Source organism: Gigantopelta aegis, chromosome 6, assembly GCF_016097555.1.
Source record: "Gigantopelta aegis isolate Gae_Host chromosome 6, Gae_host_genome, whole genome shotgun sequence".
Lineage (NCBI taxonomy): Eukaryota > Metazoa > Mollusca > Gastropoda > Neomphalida > Peltospiridae > Gigantopelta > Gigantopelta aegis.
The window spans coordinates 81,385,987-81,405,329 of record NC_054704.1 but is presented as its reverse complement, the minus strand read 5'-3'; the positions used below and the strand labels follow the sequence as shown (position 1 = coordinate 81,405,329).

The 19,343-nt window shown below is 37.9% G+C and overlaps 1 protein-coding gene across 1 annotated transcript; it reads right to left on the bottom strand.

The window, feature by feature from the left end:
- Nucleotides 1–7,382: 7,382 nt before the first annotated feature.
- Nucleotides 7,383–14,709, bottom strand: LOC121374117. The gene is made up of 4 exons (XM_041501054.1): nt 13,857–14,709; nt 13,276–13,367; nt 8,661–8,771; nt 7,383–7,669 (listed from the first exon to the last, which is right to left on the bottom strand). Exons 1-4 carry the CDS (start codon nt 14,672–14,674, stop codon nt 7,635–7,637), a joined length of 1,056 nt encoding a protein of 351 aa, XP_041356988.1. The 5' UTR covers nt 14,675–14,709; the 3' UTR covers nt 7,383–7,634.
- Nucleotides 14,710–19,343: the final 4,634 nt, after the last annotated feature.

The window sequence follows — 19,343 nt, the reverse complement described above, 5'->3', positions numbered from 1 at the left end:
GTGATAGATCGTTTGGCAGAGGTGCGATCAGTCGCCCTCCATGGACTCGAGTTTTACCCACCCCAACCAGTGTGTAACGTTCAAGAAAGTGTTTATTAAAGAAAACCTTGTTGCATTTTGGTGGCAATGGGATCTCTATCTCTCTCTCTCTCTCTCTCTCTCTCTCTCTCTCTCTCTCTCTCTCTCTCTCTCTCTCTCTCTCTCTCGGTGTACGTCTGTCTGTCTCCCTTCATCTCTCTCAGTGTGATCATTTAAAAAGCCCATGCCTCGACTGGGATCCTAACCTAGTACCTACCAGCCTGTAGACCGATGACCTAACCACGACGCCGCCGAGGCCGGTCATTATAATTATCAATGTCTTGTGGACAGTTTAGGACCATTTTGACAGTCTTAGTGATTTCCCTAGAAATTTGGCAAGGCATAGTAGACCACAATCTATTTAAAATTAGCTCCACTATTACATGTGGATCTAACAGCAGCCCGTTGGAGCTCATGTCCAGTTGACCTTTCATTCGACCAATCAAAACCTTACTTGCAAAATCATGCCAGTGATTTGATGATGATGATGATGATAACTAGTTTAACGTGCCCATATACCACTAGGGTTTCGAACACGCCCATCCCGAGTCCGACCTCCGATAAGATCGGTGGCCTGACTCGGGATGGAGGGGGGGGGGGGGGGGGGGGGGGGAAATGGGCAGAATTTTTAAAATAGCAATTAGTAAAAAAGTTAATAAATTAAAGAAAAAAAAGAAAAAGGTTACAAGCCAAAAAGAAAAAAGAATTGACTGCTCGGCCGAATATTTATATAATTTGGAGCATTTTAGAAGGACAGTCCAAAATTAAATAAGAGAAAGAAGAGAGGATCGGACTATTTAATAATATTACAAAAAAAAGAAGTAATTTCGACATAAAATTTTGAACGCAGATCTAAACGTTTAAAGTCCGATCGATATGTCCACGCGAGTGGCCTCGTTAAGGCCGTTTGGGTGCACAGCTTAAAGGGACGAGATGGGTTGCATCCCGTCAAGAAAACCCCTAGATTGACAGTCGATAGACGTTGAAGGTGTAGTGCTGTGCTGAAATACAGATCTTGAGAAGCCGGATCCGTCTGAACGAGTAGAGTATCAGACTAGGGTATAGTCCGGTCGTCATGGGTTGGTATAGTGGTGCGGACGGGCCCGACTCCGGAGGATACGAGATGGTATCACTATAAAACAATGTAAAGTCTAGAAAAAGAGTAGTAGGGGCCGACCCCGCTTCCTATTTCTTCTTAGAGTGGGGCGGTCAATCTTCCAGTGCTGCTAGGACAGGCTCGGACATGTAGAGACTAAACGCGAACAACCGTGGCGTTCTGCAGAATGGCCGTCATACGAGTCACGAAAAAACAAGTCAACATAGTCAGACTGAGAAAAACGTGGAGGCGAGGAATCTCGCTGAAAAAGAATCCAACCTGGTGGTGCAGACTGTCGAAACGAGAAGCGTTCCAGCGTTCAATCTGTTCCAATGGCCGCATACATCCCAGTAGAAAACTTCATTTCGCTGACAAAAACAACGAAATGAAGGACCCCCAAGTCGAGCACACGAAAGCACGTGCAGTGTGCACAAGCGAAACGAACACGTCTTACCGCGTGGAGCTCCAGACTGGGAATGAGTGATTTGAAAAGAATTTGAAAACATTCGGGATTCTGCCGAGGGTATACGAAATGATTCGGGTGAATTACGAAGTATGCCGGAAACTAATTTCAATATAAAATTTTATATAAAATTCTTTTGAAGACGAAAAAACCACCCTATATGGTATAGCCATAAAATCTGTTTATACTAGTATACAATCCAGAGTTTATTACTGCACTTTTCAATGTTGAAATAGACCAACAAGTTCGCCTATTGCATAAATAGTCTCGTCCGATATTTTTAGAATTTGAATGCTCCCGAATAACGCTATAAAAGGCGAAGTGTAATTGGTCGATATTAACATTCTTATTTGTAGATGAAATGTCACCTGGACATGGGAGTCCACGCAATGCTGTTAGATCTACTGGTAGACCCAGTAGAGCTAATTTTAATCAGATTGGGTAGACCAAACACTTTTGGGGCATTTTCACCATTTTTGGGGCACAAAAATTAATTGAAATAAACATGAATGTAATTTATGTTTGCTTTAATAAATGAATGGCAAAATATATAAAAGGCATATTTTATTAATTAATAATACCTTTTTTGGTGTTTTATAAAGGCAATTTTAGAATTCATTACTGAAAAAGGCTTCTTTAATCTCAGGGCAGCATGATGCTGATTAAGGCAAGATGGCACTGGACTACTGAGGCATGGTTCCTGTCACGGGGATCCTATAATACCCGTAACTGAATGAAACACGATTGTCCAAATATCTCTCCTAACTGTATATCTATTAGATCTCTCTGTAACAGGCAGTTATACCCGCTGGCTCGTCTAGGTATGATCAGAGATAAGATCTTATATAAAGTATATATTATTATAGCACGTTTAGTTCACTAGAAAACACAACAAAAACACAATACACTTTGGAATCTGTATTAACCTACGCTGACAAATGTACTGCCGCAGTAGTTAATTAACAACAACAAATAATAACAACCCAGAACTGATCACTTAATTAGTTAATCTCTAGGTGTCTAGTTTACACAATATGCTAATCACTTCACCGTGACACAACACCCACCCGTGTGATAATTGAGAAACGCTTCCAGGAGAACTTAATTAATAAAGGAATTACAACTCTATTCCTAACTGGTTAATTTTTAATTAACCCTTACTACTCATTCAGTAACCTTGTAATACAGACTTAATACTGGTACCTATCACAATAAAGACAATAACCTACAGTTTACCTAGGTCCTCTAGGATGACTGGCTAAGCTTTAATAATTACTTAGAACAGTGAGCCTACAGTATACTGCGTCAGAATGACCGGCAGCACCGTCTAAATAATATTGGTATATTACAGTATTAAAATATTCAAAGTCACACCAATCACATCAAGGTTATACACAGAGCAGAAAAATATATTTACCACGCCCGAACTGAACTTATATATTTAGTTCAGTGGACGACGTCCGTTTCCCCTGCAGCCTTCCTATGTTTCTCCCCGATATCTCTAAAACCCTACCTATTTATCATAAAATCAGAATATCGCCTGGGGGTACATCGCGGTCCTCCCCCTATCAAGTGATATTTCCACAGAGACCACGCCGGCATATTTTTCTTAGATCGCCCAGACTGGCTGTCGCCATTCCGCGAGCAATCCCCTGGTCATAAACAGCACTACCGGAGTTATTACGTAACTACTGGCCACATGGCCTCCACACCTGCGCTGGTTGTGTATTGGAACAGCTCGACCACCGTCGCGCAGCGGAGGTATTACGTAACAAAGTGTCCACCTGGGCTTAAGTGCATATTGGAACTGCACACGGCCCTCTAACACAATTAATATCGCCACAGGCGAAAACAAATTAAGAGCATGTACCGTCACAGTGCCGCACCATGCTAAAACAAGCTAGGGAAAACACTAAGTCTATTTGCGTAATTCATTTTATCATGAAAACGAATATATAGAGGCTATTTCATGTTTTTTTTCGAATACAATTTTTATGAGTGATGTGTGAAAAGCATATTTTCACAAATTTTCTTAATTTTTGACAATATATTTTTCTTTTTGTTAAGACTTTTTCGCTTTTCCTATCGAAAACATGTAAAACCATGATATATTTCTTCCGATGGATTTAAAAAACCACAATTGACACGGCCATAGACTTTTAAAAAAAATTAAAATAAAAATTATATTTATTTAATTATTAAATTAACATTTATTTAATAATACTGCTGTGCAAACATACCTGACAAAGCGATCCTCAAAACCCCCCACAAAAACAAAACGAATCGAACGCCGTTAAATGTTAACTTACAAGACAAGACATTGTGTCATCATTATTTAGCTTCGTATTCAATACGTTTTAGTTATTTTATCGTAATTGCACTTCATATCCCTTTCTTGTAGGTACAGTTCTTTAAATTACATTTTTTTTTTCAAATACGATCAGGTGTATTGGTAATCATCAAACTTAAATACGAAAAAACAGGACAAAGGGAGATAATTTAATCACGAACGTTTACAAAAAAGTACATACGATTACTATATTTTGACTGTAACTAAAATACTTCTATGGTTTCTGTAGATCTATATATTTCATTGCTATGTATATAATAAATTAAAATATTTGCGTTTCTTTTATTATTCAGTATACATCTCGACTGAGCCGTCAAAAGTCACTTTGGTGGGGTTAGGACAATGTTAGTGCCGGTTACCGGCTTCGGTGGCGTCGTGGTTAAGCCATCGGACATAAGGCTGGTAGGTACAGGGTTCGCAGCCTGGTACCGTCTCCCACCCAGAGCGAGTTTTAACGACTCAATGGGTAGGTGTAAGGCCACTACACCCTCTTCTCTCTCACTAAACACTGACGAACTAACCCCTAACTTACTGTCCTTTACAGACAGCCCAGATAACTGAGGTGTGTGTCCAGGAGAGCGTGCTTGAACCTTAATTGGATATAAGCACGAAAATAAGTTGAAAGGAAAGGGCCGGTTTACAAACAAAAAAACCCCGACATTCTCCATTTCATTTGTTTTCCAGCATGTTTCCGGAAAAACACATAATGTTTCTAGACCTAAACGGTTTTGCCGACATTTTAAGCCAATAGCTTTAGATAAAAAATAACGAAGTTTCTTTTTTCTTATTCTTCGAATTTACGGGTACACAGTCATGATATAACAGTATTCCAAAATATGTATATAACAACTTACACGTGGGATATGACGACTACGTCACTGGTTCAATAATTACATGTACATTAAATTGTATATACAGCAAAGTAGGCCTACTCTTACAACTAGCCCGATTACTCTTGACTGTAAGAGAGCTAGACGGACATTTGGACATAAATACGCTCTCATTTCAGTCAGAGACAAAGCTATGTAATTTTTTGGCAATCGCCGACCATTAAAAAGTAGTCAAAGATTTCCGCTCTAATACCACAACAATCCTACGTTTGACGTCAAATACATTTACATCGACCATTTTCGAGTTCCTTGATTAAAAAAAAATCATATATTAATCACTAATACACACACTACAGAGAGAAACCCAACGATGTAAATGTAGTTGACGTATTTGGTCTCCGACTGTAATGACAGCGTATTTATGTTCAAATGTCCGTCTTGCTCTCTTACAATCAAAGTACTCGGGCTATCTTATAACGAACCGAAAAGGTTCGTGGTAGTTCGTTATAGCATTTAGTTCGTTATACACATTTGCATAAGTTGGTTATTAAAGTATAGGGAGATAAAACGGGACTTACGATCAGTTCGTTATAAGTGTACTTTACTGTATTCTTAGGCAAAATTTGTTCGGGCATTTAGGTCTAGAAAAAAGTTGCGTAGTTTAGAAAACCAGCTAAAATGTATATGTATATGTATATACCATATTTTCTCCTACTGATGTTTTTTTTTTTTACTATTTTCATCCCGACGGGGCATTATAAAATATAGATACTATTTCTAGTTTTTCTCAAAACATGTGAAATGTGAAGTAATATATTGGTTTTGCTACTGCTTGGCAATTTAAAAAATCTGACTTTTGTGATGTCGACTTCGGTCATCGGTGGAGACAAGAGGCCCTTTTTGGATGCAATGTACAAGAAGGAATGTAGTTTCTATTGATGTGTTGGATAATATAAAACGCAAGATTGGTGATATTTACAACGCTTTGGAAGAAATTACTGGTGAGAATACAGTTTTGGCGATTGTTCCCAAGTATGCTAACATTCTGGATATGACGTTTGATTATGAAGATAATGTAAGGTTGGTTGTCGATGGTTTTTCGTTTGATGGAGATAATTTTAAAAGTAACATGTGTTTTATAACAGAGTGGTGGTGTCCTTTATGCATTTACCAGCATATGTAACTGAACTTTGATACTGCAGAAGGACCCATGTTTTTTTTCTAGTAATACACGGTGTTCAAACAAAAGTATGCTGGAACGGTTTATCGAATTCACATGTCATGAAGTTTTGTCCAGATATTGTGTGCATTTTTTTGTAAACAAACTGGCCATATAAAACAGTTTTGTGAAAAGTTGAAGTGTGATGTGTGTAACAAGAGATATTCTCAGTGTAGTTGCAAAGACAGTAGAAGTAGTGATGAATGGGATTCTGATGTGGAATACACAAGTGACGGTAAGGATCATAGTTCTGATGAAGAAAATATGGAAGATGATGCGACTGAAAAAGAAATTTCGATCCCTAAAGGAGACCCGCCATTAAAACATGCCAAGCCAGCTAAAGGTAGTACTAAACCAAATACCTTCCGGCTGGGTCAAAGTTCGAGGTGCACCCAACTTTTGATAGAGAAGTGAACACCACAAGTCCTGTGATTGGTTATAAATGTGAGTGTGTTGGTTGTAAAAAATAATAGTTTCATCTGGGTAAAAAAAATGTGCAATTTTATTTCATCTAGTACCAATGTGTCAAGTAGCCTTGTGCTTGAAACATGAATGGGGTACCTGTAAAAAAAAGTACCCGAATTTTGTGCGAAACTAGGGTAGTCATAGACGCTACCCGTTATTTCAGAAACGAGCAGCTTGACCCCCATTTTTTTCTGATTCACTTTAAGTGTAAGGGGTGGTAGTATTTATATCCGTGGCGTTTATGTCGATTGATACGTTGCAGGTAGGAGTTTTAGCCACATATGTTACTATTGTCGTCTATGGAATTTGATTTGGTAGTATACACCCTATAGACAATGAGCCGGTTAGAGAAACAAAAATAGTTGAAGGAAAGAAACCTGACAGTACAAGTGTTAAACGAGTAAGTGATTCGCCTGACAAAAGCACAAGCTCAAGACGTAGGAATGGGAGTTTGTTCAATTCTCGATGAACGTAAAAATTACGTCCTCGGGGAACGTCATATCTGATGACGTCATTTTATATGAGCAAGTTGTCTTATTGAGCGTTATTGTTTATGGACCAAAAATAATTCAAAATAAAGTATGAAGTTTTAGTGTTATTATTAGCAAGTATGATTCTAATTTAATTATAAGTATTGTCTGTTATTTCTTTTACGTTCATCTGGGTATGAAAAAAAATAATCATCTGCAAACTTCACTGATTCACACAGTTTGCGGATGATTTTTTTTCATACCCCGATGAACGTAAAGGAAATAACAAACAATCCTTAAGTAAACCTGTAATGAATTGTTCATGTAAAATGTCATCACTAGTCATACGATCATAAATCTGTGTGGAATCTCCATTCAAGGTCACCATGGACCCGCGTCTGGTGTGTTGACATGTGTTGACATAATAGCTGGTCATATGTCTTTAGAAAATGTGACTAATTCGTAGTGGAAGTCAACTACTAGTTTGACCATGCTACTTCGTGAAAAGAAAGTGAATTGTCGATGTACCAATGCAAGGTACACACAGACAACTACGGTGGCAATACAAGACAGCCACGACAGCATTCCAAAGATGATGAACATCACACTGCCAAGGTGACGCTGTTGTAAGACCTCATGCGGGAAGTCGTCACAAGTAACGTTCTAACTTCCGGGTGTCTTTTCTGTTGTTGCCAAATCTGTAAGAAGTAATACAACAGAAAACCAAACATGTATTACAAACATTAAAAAACTCCAACCGTTAATGGATTCGAAATTGTACTTTTGTGCAATATAGTCAAAGAGATATATTTTAACAATGGCATTCCCTCTGGATGTCAGTAAAAAGACACGCTTGCACATCCATAAACACACAGACAAACGGATGCTATACAACTGTATGCAATAATATATACAATTGTAATGACAAATACATTTGCTTGAGCAAGGGGTCAGCCCCCGAATCCCCTCCCATCATTCCACCCATGTACACGCGCCTGCATTCCAAACAGTTTTAAGATAAAAATTTGCATAAAGCAGTCAAAATCAAAATGTCTCGTTATGCCAATTAAACAGAAAACATTTGAACTGATAATTTTATATCTGATTTTATGGCTTTTGACAAAAACATGTTTTTAGTTCTCCTCTCGACAGATTTAAAATCAGATATAAAATTAAAAAGACACAGTAGGTAAGTAGGCATCTAGTTTTACGTGCTCATATACCACTAGGGTTTCGAACACACCACAACTACACAAACAGTCATTTGGAATATTCCTATGTAAACTTCAATGAGTGCAGTAGAGTATTTTTACAAGTAGCTACATAGTAGTTTATGGAATGTTAATACAGATGCAGTATTTTTCCTTGGATGGGGTATAATGTTTAAAAAGACCACCTACAGTATTCAGGGAACTGTAAAACATTTAAAAGGGATACCTACGATATTTATCACCCTCCTGCTATATTGGCGTCTCAATAGAACTACTTAGGAAGACAGTGTGAAGAACTCGTAGGCATCAATATACATGACAGGGACACATTCGCATATTTTTACAGGAATGCAGTGGCATAGATCTTTGGAATAAGAATTCATCTTAGACTATCACATATCCGAGCATATATCCGATTGAACATCTCTTAGAAATACTCACTTACTCTTTCCGCTGTGTTGATTAAACTGTAACGTACCTGCTTTTCGCTTCTTTCGTCTTGCAAACATAATGGCAAAGACTTCTAAAAACTCAACCAGTGTCAAGATACTACCACCAAGACACAAGCCAATGCTGCCACCAATATCACCTGATAAACAGAAAAAAACCCATGACATACAGACCATGGTACGGATTCAAACTCTGTTAGAATACTGCTACCAAGACAGGGAACATTTTGTTTTTAAATGTTTGATTAGCGACAGTCACTAATCAATATGAAAATTAATTAGCAATTACTAATTTTGTATAGCATTTTTTTTAAAACATATAGTATGATATATTTAATATTACAGTGGCATAGGAAGATGAAGATGCCCAAAAGTGTGTGTGTGTGGTGGGGAGGGGTACAGTTGTTCCATTTGTAGCTGACTTACTATACGTCAGGTTAACTATACGTCACAGTCTAATAGATTTCCATCGTGTTTTTTTTTTCAATGGACGTATGGCATTGGTGATCTGGTCATCACTTAGAAGCAGCCAGTCATATGTCTTGAAATTGTTAACACACGTACATGTGTTAACAACCATGTGTAACCAAAAACAACACATGGTGTTCTCATCAACTGGTGTGTAAGAACTTCAGATACAGTCGTGTTTGATGTACATAATGTAGTAAGTCATAGTCGGTATTCTCTTGTTTGTCGCAATTTTAAAAATAAACTTGCTTGAACTTCGCTTGCTGTCAACGATCAACAAATAAATCAACTAAAGTATAAACATTATTTATTTATCTATCGAATTCCAATAAATATTATAGAATAGCTGACCAGATTGACAAAGAAAATAGTTGCTGGTAAGTCGTTTTGCTGTGCCTCTAGTTACACACTAATTAGGATACTTAATAACAATCAGCCTTGAGAGCTCTACTATTTAATTTTAAATTTCGTAACGATAATAAATGATAATCCATTAATTTGTAAAAACCATCTTAGAATATCCCTGTAGGAAGTTATCCAATTAAAAGTCTATGAGACATATTTTGAGATTTGTAAAAAAAAAAATATCATGGCCACTGTAGAGGACTTTTATTTGGCAGCTGTTCAGCGTTTACATACTGATTTCTATTATTTGGGAATACGGTTGTCTTTTTGTTCAATTCAATTCTTTATTAGCTTTAATTTTTACAACTCATCAGCATATATACAAAACATAATACAAAACAAATATATATATATACAATATATACATTATGCACAAAAATTGTGAAAGTCTTTGTACATTTGATCCGATTCAGCTTGAAGACAAGTAATAGAACATCTTAATTACTCAGTGGTATACATGAAGAATCTGGGTCCCAAAGCCAAGATAGAGTTTCAGATTTTGAATGTTAACTTTGTATTTGTCCTTTAAATTTAAAACTTTAAAAGAAGAAAGATACAAGAAAACTTTAAATATTAATTTTTTTATTTAATTGTTTTTAATTTAATAAAACATTACTTTTTTTAAATTCACAATTTCCAAAATATCTCTCTATTAGTTTGTGAAGACTGTCCCTAAGAATCATTATACTTAATTTCAATACTATGCAATGAAATCTTTAGAAGAATTTAATTATAAAAATCATAAATTCAAAATTTCTAAAATATATTTTTATTACTTTGTGAAGACTGCCCCAGAGAATCATAGTACTATGTTTCAGAACTATCCAATTAAAGTTGAAGTAGCGAATATCTAAATTAGGCCTATTATATTTAATTAATATGTTGAGGTTTTGGGACGAGATTGTTATAATTTTTTATTAATTTATTATTATTATTATTATTATTTTTGGTACCTGTACTGTATTGACCGACGACAATCGCTATCCCCAAGCCTGCATTTGAAGATGGATCCGATATGGGACCATTTAGATCTTGATAATAATTTGTTAGTTTTAAAAAAAAGGCATGTCTAAACATACTTATTTCAAAGGAATATTCGCCATTGTAACTACATTAGCTGACATTAAGAACGACCATACGCCGCTATGCCGTTGAATCGTGGAGATTATTTTAATTATTGGAATCAGTCAACTGGATTCGATTACAAAACTTCTTTTTATTTCAGAGTGTATTATAAAAAGTAACCAGTTTGAAACTTTAATTTATAAAAACGACTGATATAATTAGAAAAAATATATATCAGAGTAGACGTTTTCACTTCAAGAATAGGATTTTTATATGGCCCCTAAACAAACATAACCAGTTGCAAACAGCCGTTACGTCATTATTATTATGCCTAACGGTAGACGTGTTTCTGAACAGCTGTATGACACCTGCAAGTGGTGGCCCTAATCGGAGAAGGAGGAACTTAGCAAGAAAGAAAAGATGCCGGACAAACTTAGAAACTGGGACTGGCAGTACAGGGATATCTATTCCCAGATATATTTAACATGTTCTTGGTTGTTATGGATGACCTTCAAAATTTAACAATGTCAAAAATATAGATCTCGAAATTACGAAATACGTTTTAGAATTGGGTCGTGATCTCTGAGTCTTGCATAGCGATTCGCCACACGATACTGAACAAAATGTTCCATACAAGAAAACGATAATGCTGCCACCAATATATCATGGTAAACAGAAAACAGCATGACATAGAGATCATGGTACAGAATCAAACTGTGTTATAATACTGGCACCAAGAACAAGCCAATGATGCCACCAATATCTCCTGATAGACAGAAAAAGAGCATGACATAGAGATCATGGTACAGAATCAAACTGTGTTATAATACTGGCACCAAGAACAAGCCAATGATGCCACCAATATCTCCTGATAAACAGAAAAACAACATGACATAGAGATCATGGTACAGAATCAAACTGTGTTATAATACTGGCACCAAGAACAAGCCAATGATGCCACCAATATCTCCTGATAAACAGAAAAACAACATGACATAGAGATCATGGTACATAATCAAACTATGTTATAATACTGGCACCAAGAACAAGCCAATGATGCCACCAATATCTCCTGATAAACAGAAAAACAACATGACATAGAGATCATGGTACATAATCAAACTATGTTATAATACTGGCACCAAGAACAAGCCAATGATGCCACCAATATCTCCTGATAAACAGAAAAACAACATGACATAGAGATCATGGTACATAATCAAACTATGTTATAATACTGGCACCAAGAACAAGCCAATGATGCCACCAATATCTCCTGATAAACAGAAAAAACAACATGACATAGAGATCATGGTACATAATCAAACTATGTTATAATACTGGCACCAAGAACAAGCCAATGATGCCACCAATATCTCCTGATAAACAGAAAAACAACATGACATAGAGATCATGGTACATAATCAAACTATGTTATAATACTGGCACCAAGAACAAGCCAATGATGCCACCAATGTCTCCTGATAAACAGAAAAACAACATGACAGAGGTCATGGTACAGAATGAAACTGTGTTATAATACTGGCACCAATAACAAGCCAATGATGCCACCAGTATATCTTGATAAACAGAAAAACAACATGACATAGAGATCATGGTACAGAATCAAACTGTTAGAATACTGCCACCAAGAAGAAGGCAATGATGCCACCAATGTCTCCTGATAAACAGAAAAACAACATGACATAGAGATCATGGTACAGAATGAAACTGTGTTAGAATACTGCCACCAAGACACAATCACATAATGCTGCCAATATCACATGATAAACAGAGAAACAACCACAGACACAAAACAGATCATGTTATACAACCTAACAATGTTAGAATAGTGTATCCAAAACACAGGCTGTATTCTCGACAACATCTCCTAATAAGCAAGTAAACAGTATTAGACATTCAAGCTGTCATGATCAAGTTTGCTCTATCCCTCAATTATTAAAAAAATTGACATAAACATTATACGAAATGGTAGTCAGTTTAATATATTTATTACCCATAATCGATATTAATTTATATTACTGTAAGGTTATAGTGCGATAATCGATGACGTTATCGTGTGAGGTCGAAGTGTTATATCCCACTTTGCATTCTAGTGGGATGTATCACTTTGATATGTACGAAGATATTTTTTAACCATATGGGTAACAAAAGCATTATAACTTAACCATGATATTCATGTCATAAACCCAAGTGATAATTTAGTATATTAACCCGGTTAATAATGGTATGCAAATTTGCAAGTTCTCTAGGTAATGTGTTGCTGTTGATGGGTCATTTGTTTAAAAACCAACAAGACCTGTACACCTGAGCGTAACCTTTTCAAAGATTTAGTTAAAATAAGTGACATCAAACTAATTTGTGCTAATCGTGATGACGTCATATTACTAATGGCGACGACTTTAGTACTGTGATTTACTAAAAATTGAATTAAAATGTTATTTTAGAAGTGTTATTAATCTTCTCATCTGATTTCCAAACCTATGTTCAAGAATCTAGTTTTTAAAACCTGGATGAATTTATGAAAAGATTATGGTGCGAAACTTCACATTTTCTGTTGGTGTTTTTTTCTATCTAGCTGTTGCGGTTACATCACTGGTAAGCTCTCTGCAATCTTAGTGTTCTTACAACATTAAACACGAATTTAATTACATTTAACACAAATGATAATTCTGTTCTACTCACACACCAGTCCTTCAGCAGAATACGCCAACGATTTCTTTGATTCTTGTACTGCAAGATCTTTGAAGTAGATTTCCAGCTTCAACAAATTAGCACTGCAATAATGTATTGACAGTCATACTAACAACTATTGATCTTGAGCATAATATTTAACGTTACTTATCCACAGTTTCCTTGGGACACAAATTAACGATACAAGTGTGTTTCAAAGCAATAAATTATGTTATGAAGTGGTTTGCAATATATCTTACTGTAAAGGGATTGTTTCAGGTGTGATGGGTCACAGATTCGATCACTAGGGTCGACCTGGCAGGTATTTATCCAATCCGAACTGTGCCTCACACTGGTACTTAAAGGTTGCTAACTATAGCAACATGCATGCCTTCTTCTTAATTTTTTATAATATACACATAAGAAAAAGAAGATGTAAGCAAAGAAGCAAATGACAAGATGTTATAAAGTTGATATTACGAGGGAATGTGTTGTATGTCTTTATATGCACACACAAACTACAAAATATGTTACAGACTTTAAGATGCCAGACAGACTTAGATAAGACGTGTTATATAGGAAAGAAACAGTACCTGTTAAAACCAGGAGTGATTGCCTCGATCATTTCGTTTCTTATTTGCCAAACAGTAGCCATGTCGGAAGTATACTGGAGGCTTAGGGTCGTCGACCTTTCTTTAACAGCCTCATTAAATAGTCTTATATCAGAGACCAGATAGCTTATGTCATTGATCAGTGATGAACCGTTCCCAGACATTGCCGAAATGCGTCCAGTTATCACAGAATCATTCACTGTAGAAAAATTCAGACTTTGTATTTGGGTAGTAGCAATGGACGAGAAGCTGAAAAGGATTGGATTGTATCTATTGTATGTCTCACTCAAATATTCAAGGTACATGACTATTTTTGTTTTTACCCAGTTGTAGCTGCGCATGTGTACACTTTCCGTGGCCACGATGTACTCCATGTTCTCAACATTTGTGAGTTGATTCAGTTTGAAGAGGAAGTAATGGGTTTGTCTTAATTTGATACTTATTCTCGTCATAGCAAAACAAATTCGGTCCCAGGTCTTACGAGCTTCCTGTTTCGGTTTCATTTCCCTCATCACACGAGTCATTAAGTTGTGTTCAGTAACAAAGTCCATCAAATGTTGCACTTCATCAAAAAACTTTTTATTGGAATACAGCACTCTGTCCCACCGAGTTTTGTATTCTATCAGCATAAGACCCAAGTCTGCCAGACTCTCTGTTATACTCGCGTTCACAGTGTTCAGCAGACCCCAGACTTGGATCTTGAGTGCAGTTTGGACGGTAGTGATGGGGACCAGACTGTCGGACAAGACGAGACTCTGTTTGAACGAGTCAGAAAACTGGACGAGGGAGAGCGAGGCCATGTAGCTGGCGGAGTGACATGCTGTGCGGCAGTCACACGTCCTAATTTCGTTGTTTCTGTAGAATAACTCTGAAACAAAGAAATATTCTTAATGATTTAATTAAACGAAAACCAAATATTTAAAAGGTCTGTGGAGTACATTAAGAACAATTCCGCAATTAGATTTGATCCCGTAGTTTTGTTTGTATTTTGAACTTTTGTAGACATGTTTAAAATGTTTGATAATGAGATTTAGTGGCCTGTGAGTAATAGTGGCCACGTATCAATGTTTTTAATGAGTTGTTCAATTAGACTCACTAGCTGTTCACGTGTTGTTTTGTTGGGCAGTCTTACTTTGCTTTTAAAGGAGAAAACAGGATTCTTTCAGTTTTCAATAATTGCCAATACGTACATACAGCTACATCTTCAAAGTACTCGTGTTACCTTCATTGGGTCTCACACTCCGTAATTGCCCATACGTACATACAGCTACATCTTCAAAGTACTCGTCTTACCTTCATTGGGCCTCACACTCAGTAATTGCCCATACGTACATACAGATACATCTTCAAAGTACTCGTGTTACCTTCATTGGGCCTCACACTCAGTAATTGCCCATACGTACATACAGATACATCTTCAAAGTACTCGTCTTACCTGCATTGGGTCTCATACTCAGTGTTACCTTCATTGGGTCTCACACTCAGTAATTGCTCATACGTACATACAGATACATCTTCAAAGTACTCGTGTTACCTTCATTGGGTCTCACACTCAGTAACTGTCCATACGTACATACAGATACATCTTCAAAGTACTCGTGTTACCTTCATTGGGTCTCACACTCATAACTGTCCATACGTACATACAGATACATCTTCAAAGTACTCGTGTTACCTTCATTTGGTCTAACACCCAGTAATTGCCCATACGTACATACAGATACATCTTCAAAGTAATCGTCTTACCTTCATTTGGTCTCACACATTGCAGGTTTTCTAATAAGGTGCAATACCGTACGTCCTTTCCTACAAATTAATCGGTTAATATATACTCTTCAAAAAAGTAGGGGAACCTGAAATATTAATGTTAATATCAACTATTAGACATCCTAGTAAAGAACGTTCAGGTCTGTTTATCAACACACCGAAACACATTCCATAATTTGCACGTGCATCACGTGCGTAGGGTGTCATTCTCGATTTTGACAATTTCCAAGAAGGTCGATTAAAAACTGTGGAACATTATTTCTGTCAATCTTTTTCATTCTATTGATCATATAGTTGTTATTGTTTTTTGTTTTTAGTCATTATTATTGTTTGATTTTGCGAATTACTGATGAAAAAATTAAAATTTTAAATTTTATTTAAGTATTTAAGTATTTATATATATATATATATATATATATATATTTGTGATGTCTTATGTGTTTGTATGGTGTGTTAGGATCAGCTTCAGGTTTGTATAAGGGAGGGGTTTGTTACCTGGCAGTAATGCACTCCCCCTTCGCCGTCTTGGCCTTTATTATATATATTACTCTAAATTTATAGTTTGGTGTGGGGGGTTTTAAAATTCGTATTTCATGTTTACAGGCATGCTTGTTTTAATGTGTTGTTATATTTTATCCTGTTTTTAATTATTCACTGATCTAATAAAAAATAAAGAATTGAATAAGGCGGTATACTGCTCCTATGCTGGCGGCTGAGACCTGGTTTTCCATACTTCGTTCCGAGCTGTCCGGTTTTTATACATTAAAGTGGTGACAGCGTCTTTTTGTTCTCTTGGTTGACAGAGAGGCGCCTCGGTTCTTCCGGATCTACAGAATACGTTTCGCTCGCCACGACTCGCCAGACGCAAAACTTTCCAAAAATCTTCCCAACACACCTCTACCTGTAATACCAGCGTTGGATTATCGCTTATATGTGTTTATGCGTCCCTCTCCTAGGGATCCCAACGCTATCCTCAATCTTGAGGGGTTCTGGAACTGGAGGGCACGACGGTTGGACTGACGGGGAGGGGGCTTTGGGGGTGGGGGTGGGGGATGGGGTATTCCACCAGAAATATAGGGGTAGGGCGTTTACGCGTATGCGGTTTCGGCCGTAGGGGGTGCTAGGGTCTGTCTGGGGGGCCTGCCCCGTCCCCTCCCCTCTTTCTTTTCCCTACCCTTCTTTGGTCACATCGAAGTTACCAATACGACCGGACCCCTCACCTTTTCCCAACCACTAATCGCAAGGCCTTCTGTGGTGCTGGCTTAACGTCCACAATAAACCTCCTTTTCCCTCCCTTCAAGGGCTAAATTTATATAAATAATTAAGTTTTAATTTAGACTGCCCGTTCAAAATTATGTGCCAAAAATACTTCTTATTTTTTAAAATTACTTTTTAGATAAGCACAAACAAAACTTTTAAAATTAAACTCCCCCATTTATATTTAGAGTAAATATTCTAAATTGCCCCAGTAAGTTTCTGTCCCGAGACAGATTTCCGGCTATCCAGAGATCGGCCTCGGGGCAAACATGCTCGAAGCTCTAGTGGCATATGAGCATGTTCAAAACGTACCCGACCCAACCCGATGAAAAAACGTCAACTTTCAAATTTCACGATAATCTTAGAAGGGTGTTGCAACGAGATTCAGATACTGTAAAAATTCTTGTACATCTCAATTAAGAATTTAAGGAAAATTCATAAGCGTACGAGACGTGATGTCGAGGGAACAATTGCTCCCCCCACCATCACCCCACCCCCAGCTATAGCAAATCCTCGTATTCGAACAAAAACGATGAAGAAGTTGGCCTAAAAACGTTTCACCATCTATTTTCATCATTCTACACACTTATTATAAAGATAAAGTTTGTTTTGTTTAACCACACCACTAGAACACATTTATTTATGAATCATCGGCTATTGGATGTCAAACAATTGATAATTTTGACATATAGTCTTTGAGAGGAAACCCGCTACCATTTTCTATTAGTAGCAAGGAATCTTTTATATGCACCATCCCTCAGACAGGATAGCACATACCATGGTCTTTGATACACCAGCCGTGGTGCACTGGCCGGAATGAGAAATAGGCCAATTGGCTCATTGACGGGGATCGATCCCAGACTGACCACGCATCAAGCAAGCGCTTTACCACAGGCCTACGTCCCGCCCACTGTATATAGTTGTTTGATAGTGATGGAAATACCAGTATGAACAAATGTTGTTATCCAGAGCCTGCATCCGCCATCCACATCCCTACGCCCACGCACCCACCCCAGACATGAGAGCCAGTATATGACAATCGAGGAAGCTTTAGAGGTGGATCGTGTTTACGTTATTATAGTGTTTTGTGATATTATAAACATGTCACAACTACATACTTATGACTTGGATTCAATCAATAATTTGTATAGACAGTGAAACCTCTCAAAACCGGACATCCATGGGGCCAAGTATTTTGTCCGGTTTTTAGACATATCCAGTTTCCCGGGGTTTGCACTGATACAAAAGCTTTTGTTGTACTCTGTCGTTTGTTTCTACTGGTACCTATTAATATCTATTCATCTATATATATATATATATATATATATATATATATATATATATATATATATATATATATATATATATATATATATATATATACTCTTCAAAAAAAGAAACGCAAAAGGGTACAAATGGGTTATAACTCCGATTTTATGTTTCCTACCGGTTCATGCTTTGTGAATATAAGGTCATTGCATGTCCCAAACACATTCCCACGGTTACATTCGATAAAACGCAGCTACTGTACAATAAAGTTCCAAAATGTGAATATTCGCAAAAACGCAGCCACGTGCAAACCATGTCACCACTGCACGTGCGTTGTCTGCACGTGCAACATGAACACCGACAGTATAAAAGTGCAGGGTGTTCGCTTGCCTGGCCTCTGTATCTGGCCGACAGTTGACAATCCAGGACATGCCACGTCTCAGTGAACCGCAGAGAAACAATGCCATCGGCCGACTAGACGCAGGCGAATCCAGAACGGCCGTTGCCAGGACATTCCATGTGTCCCCAAGCACCATCTCCAGACTGTGGGACCGTTACCAGCAACATGGATCAACACGTGACCTCCCTAGATCCGGTCGACCACGGGTCACTACCCCCGGGCAGGACCGCTACATCCGGGTACGCCACCTTCGGGAACGATTGACTACTGCCACCTCCACAGCCGCAGCAATACCAGGTTTGCGCAGGATATCCGACCAGACCGTACGGAACCGCCTACGTGAGGTAGGAATTCGTGCCAGACGTCCAGTTCGAGGTGTCATCTTAACACCACAACACCGTCGACTCCGACTGCAGTGGTGCCAGATTCATCGACAATGGCCTCAACTGCGATGGAGACAGGTGTGGTTCAGTGACGAGTCCCGATTTCTGCTCCGACGTCATGATGGAAGATATCGCGTGTATAGGCGTCGTGGTGAACGTTATGCGGCAAACTGCGTGCAGGAAGTGGACAGATTCGGCGGGGGTAGTGTCATGGTGTGGGCAGCCATCTCACACACTGGCAGAACTGACCTGGTCCACGTGCAGGGCAACCTGAATGCACAGGGCTACATTGACCAGATCCTCCGGCCACACATCGTTCCAGTTATGGCCAACGCCAACGCAGTGTTCCAACATGACAACGCCAGGCCTCACACAGCACGTCTCACAACGGCT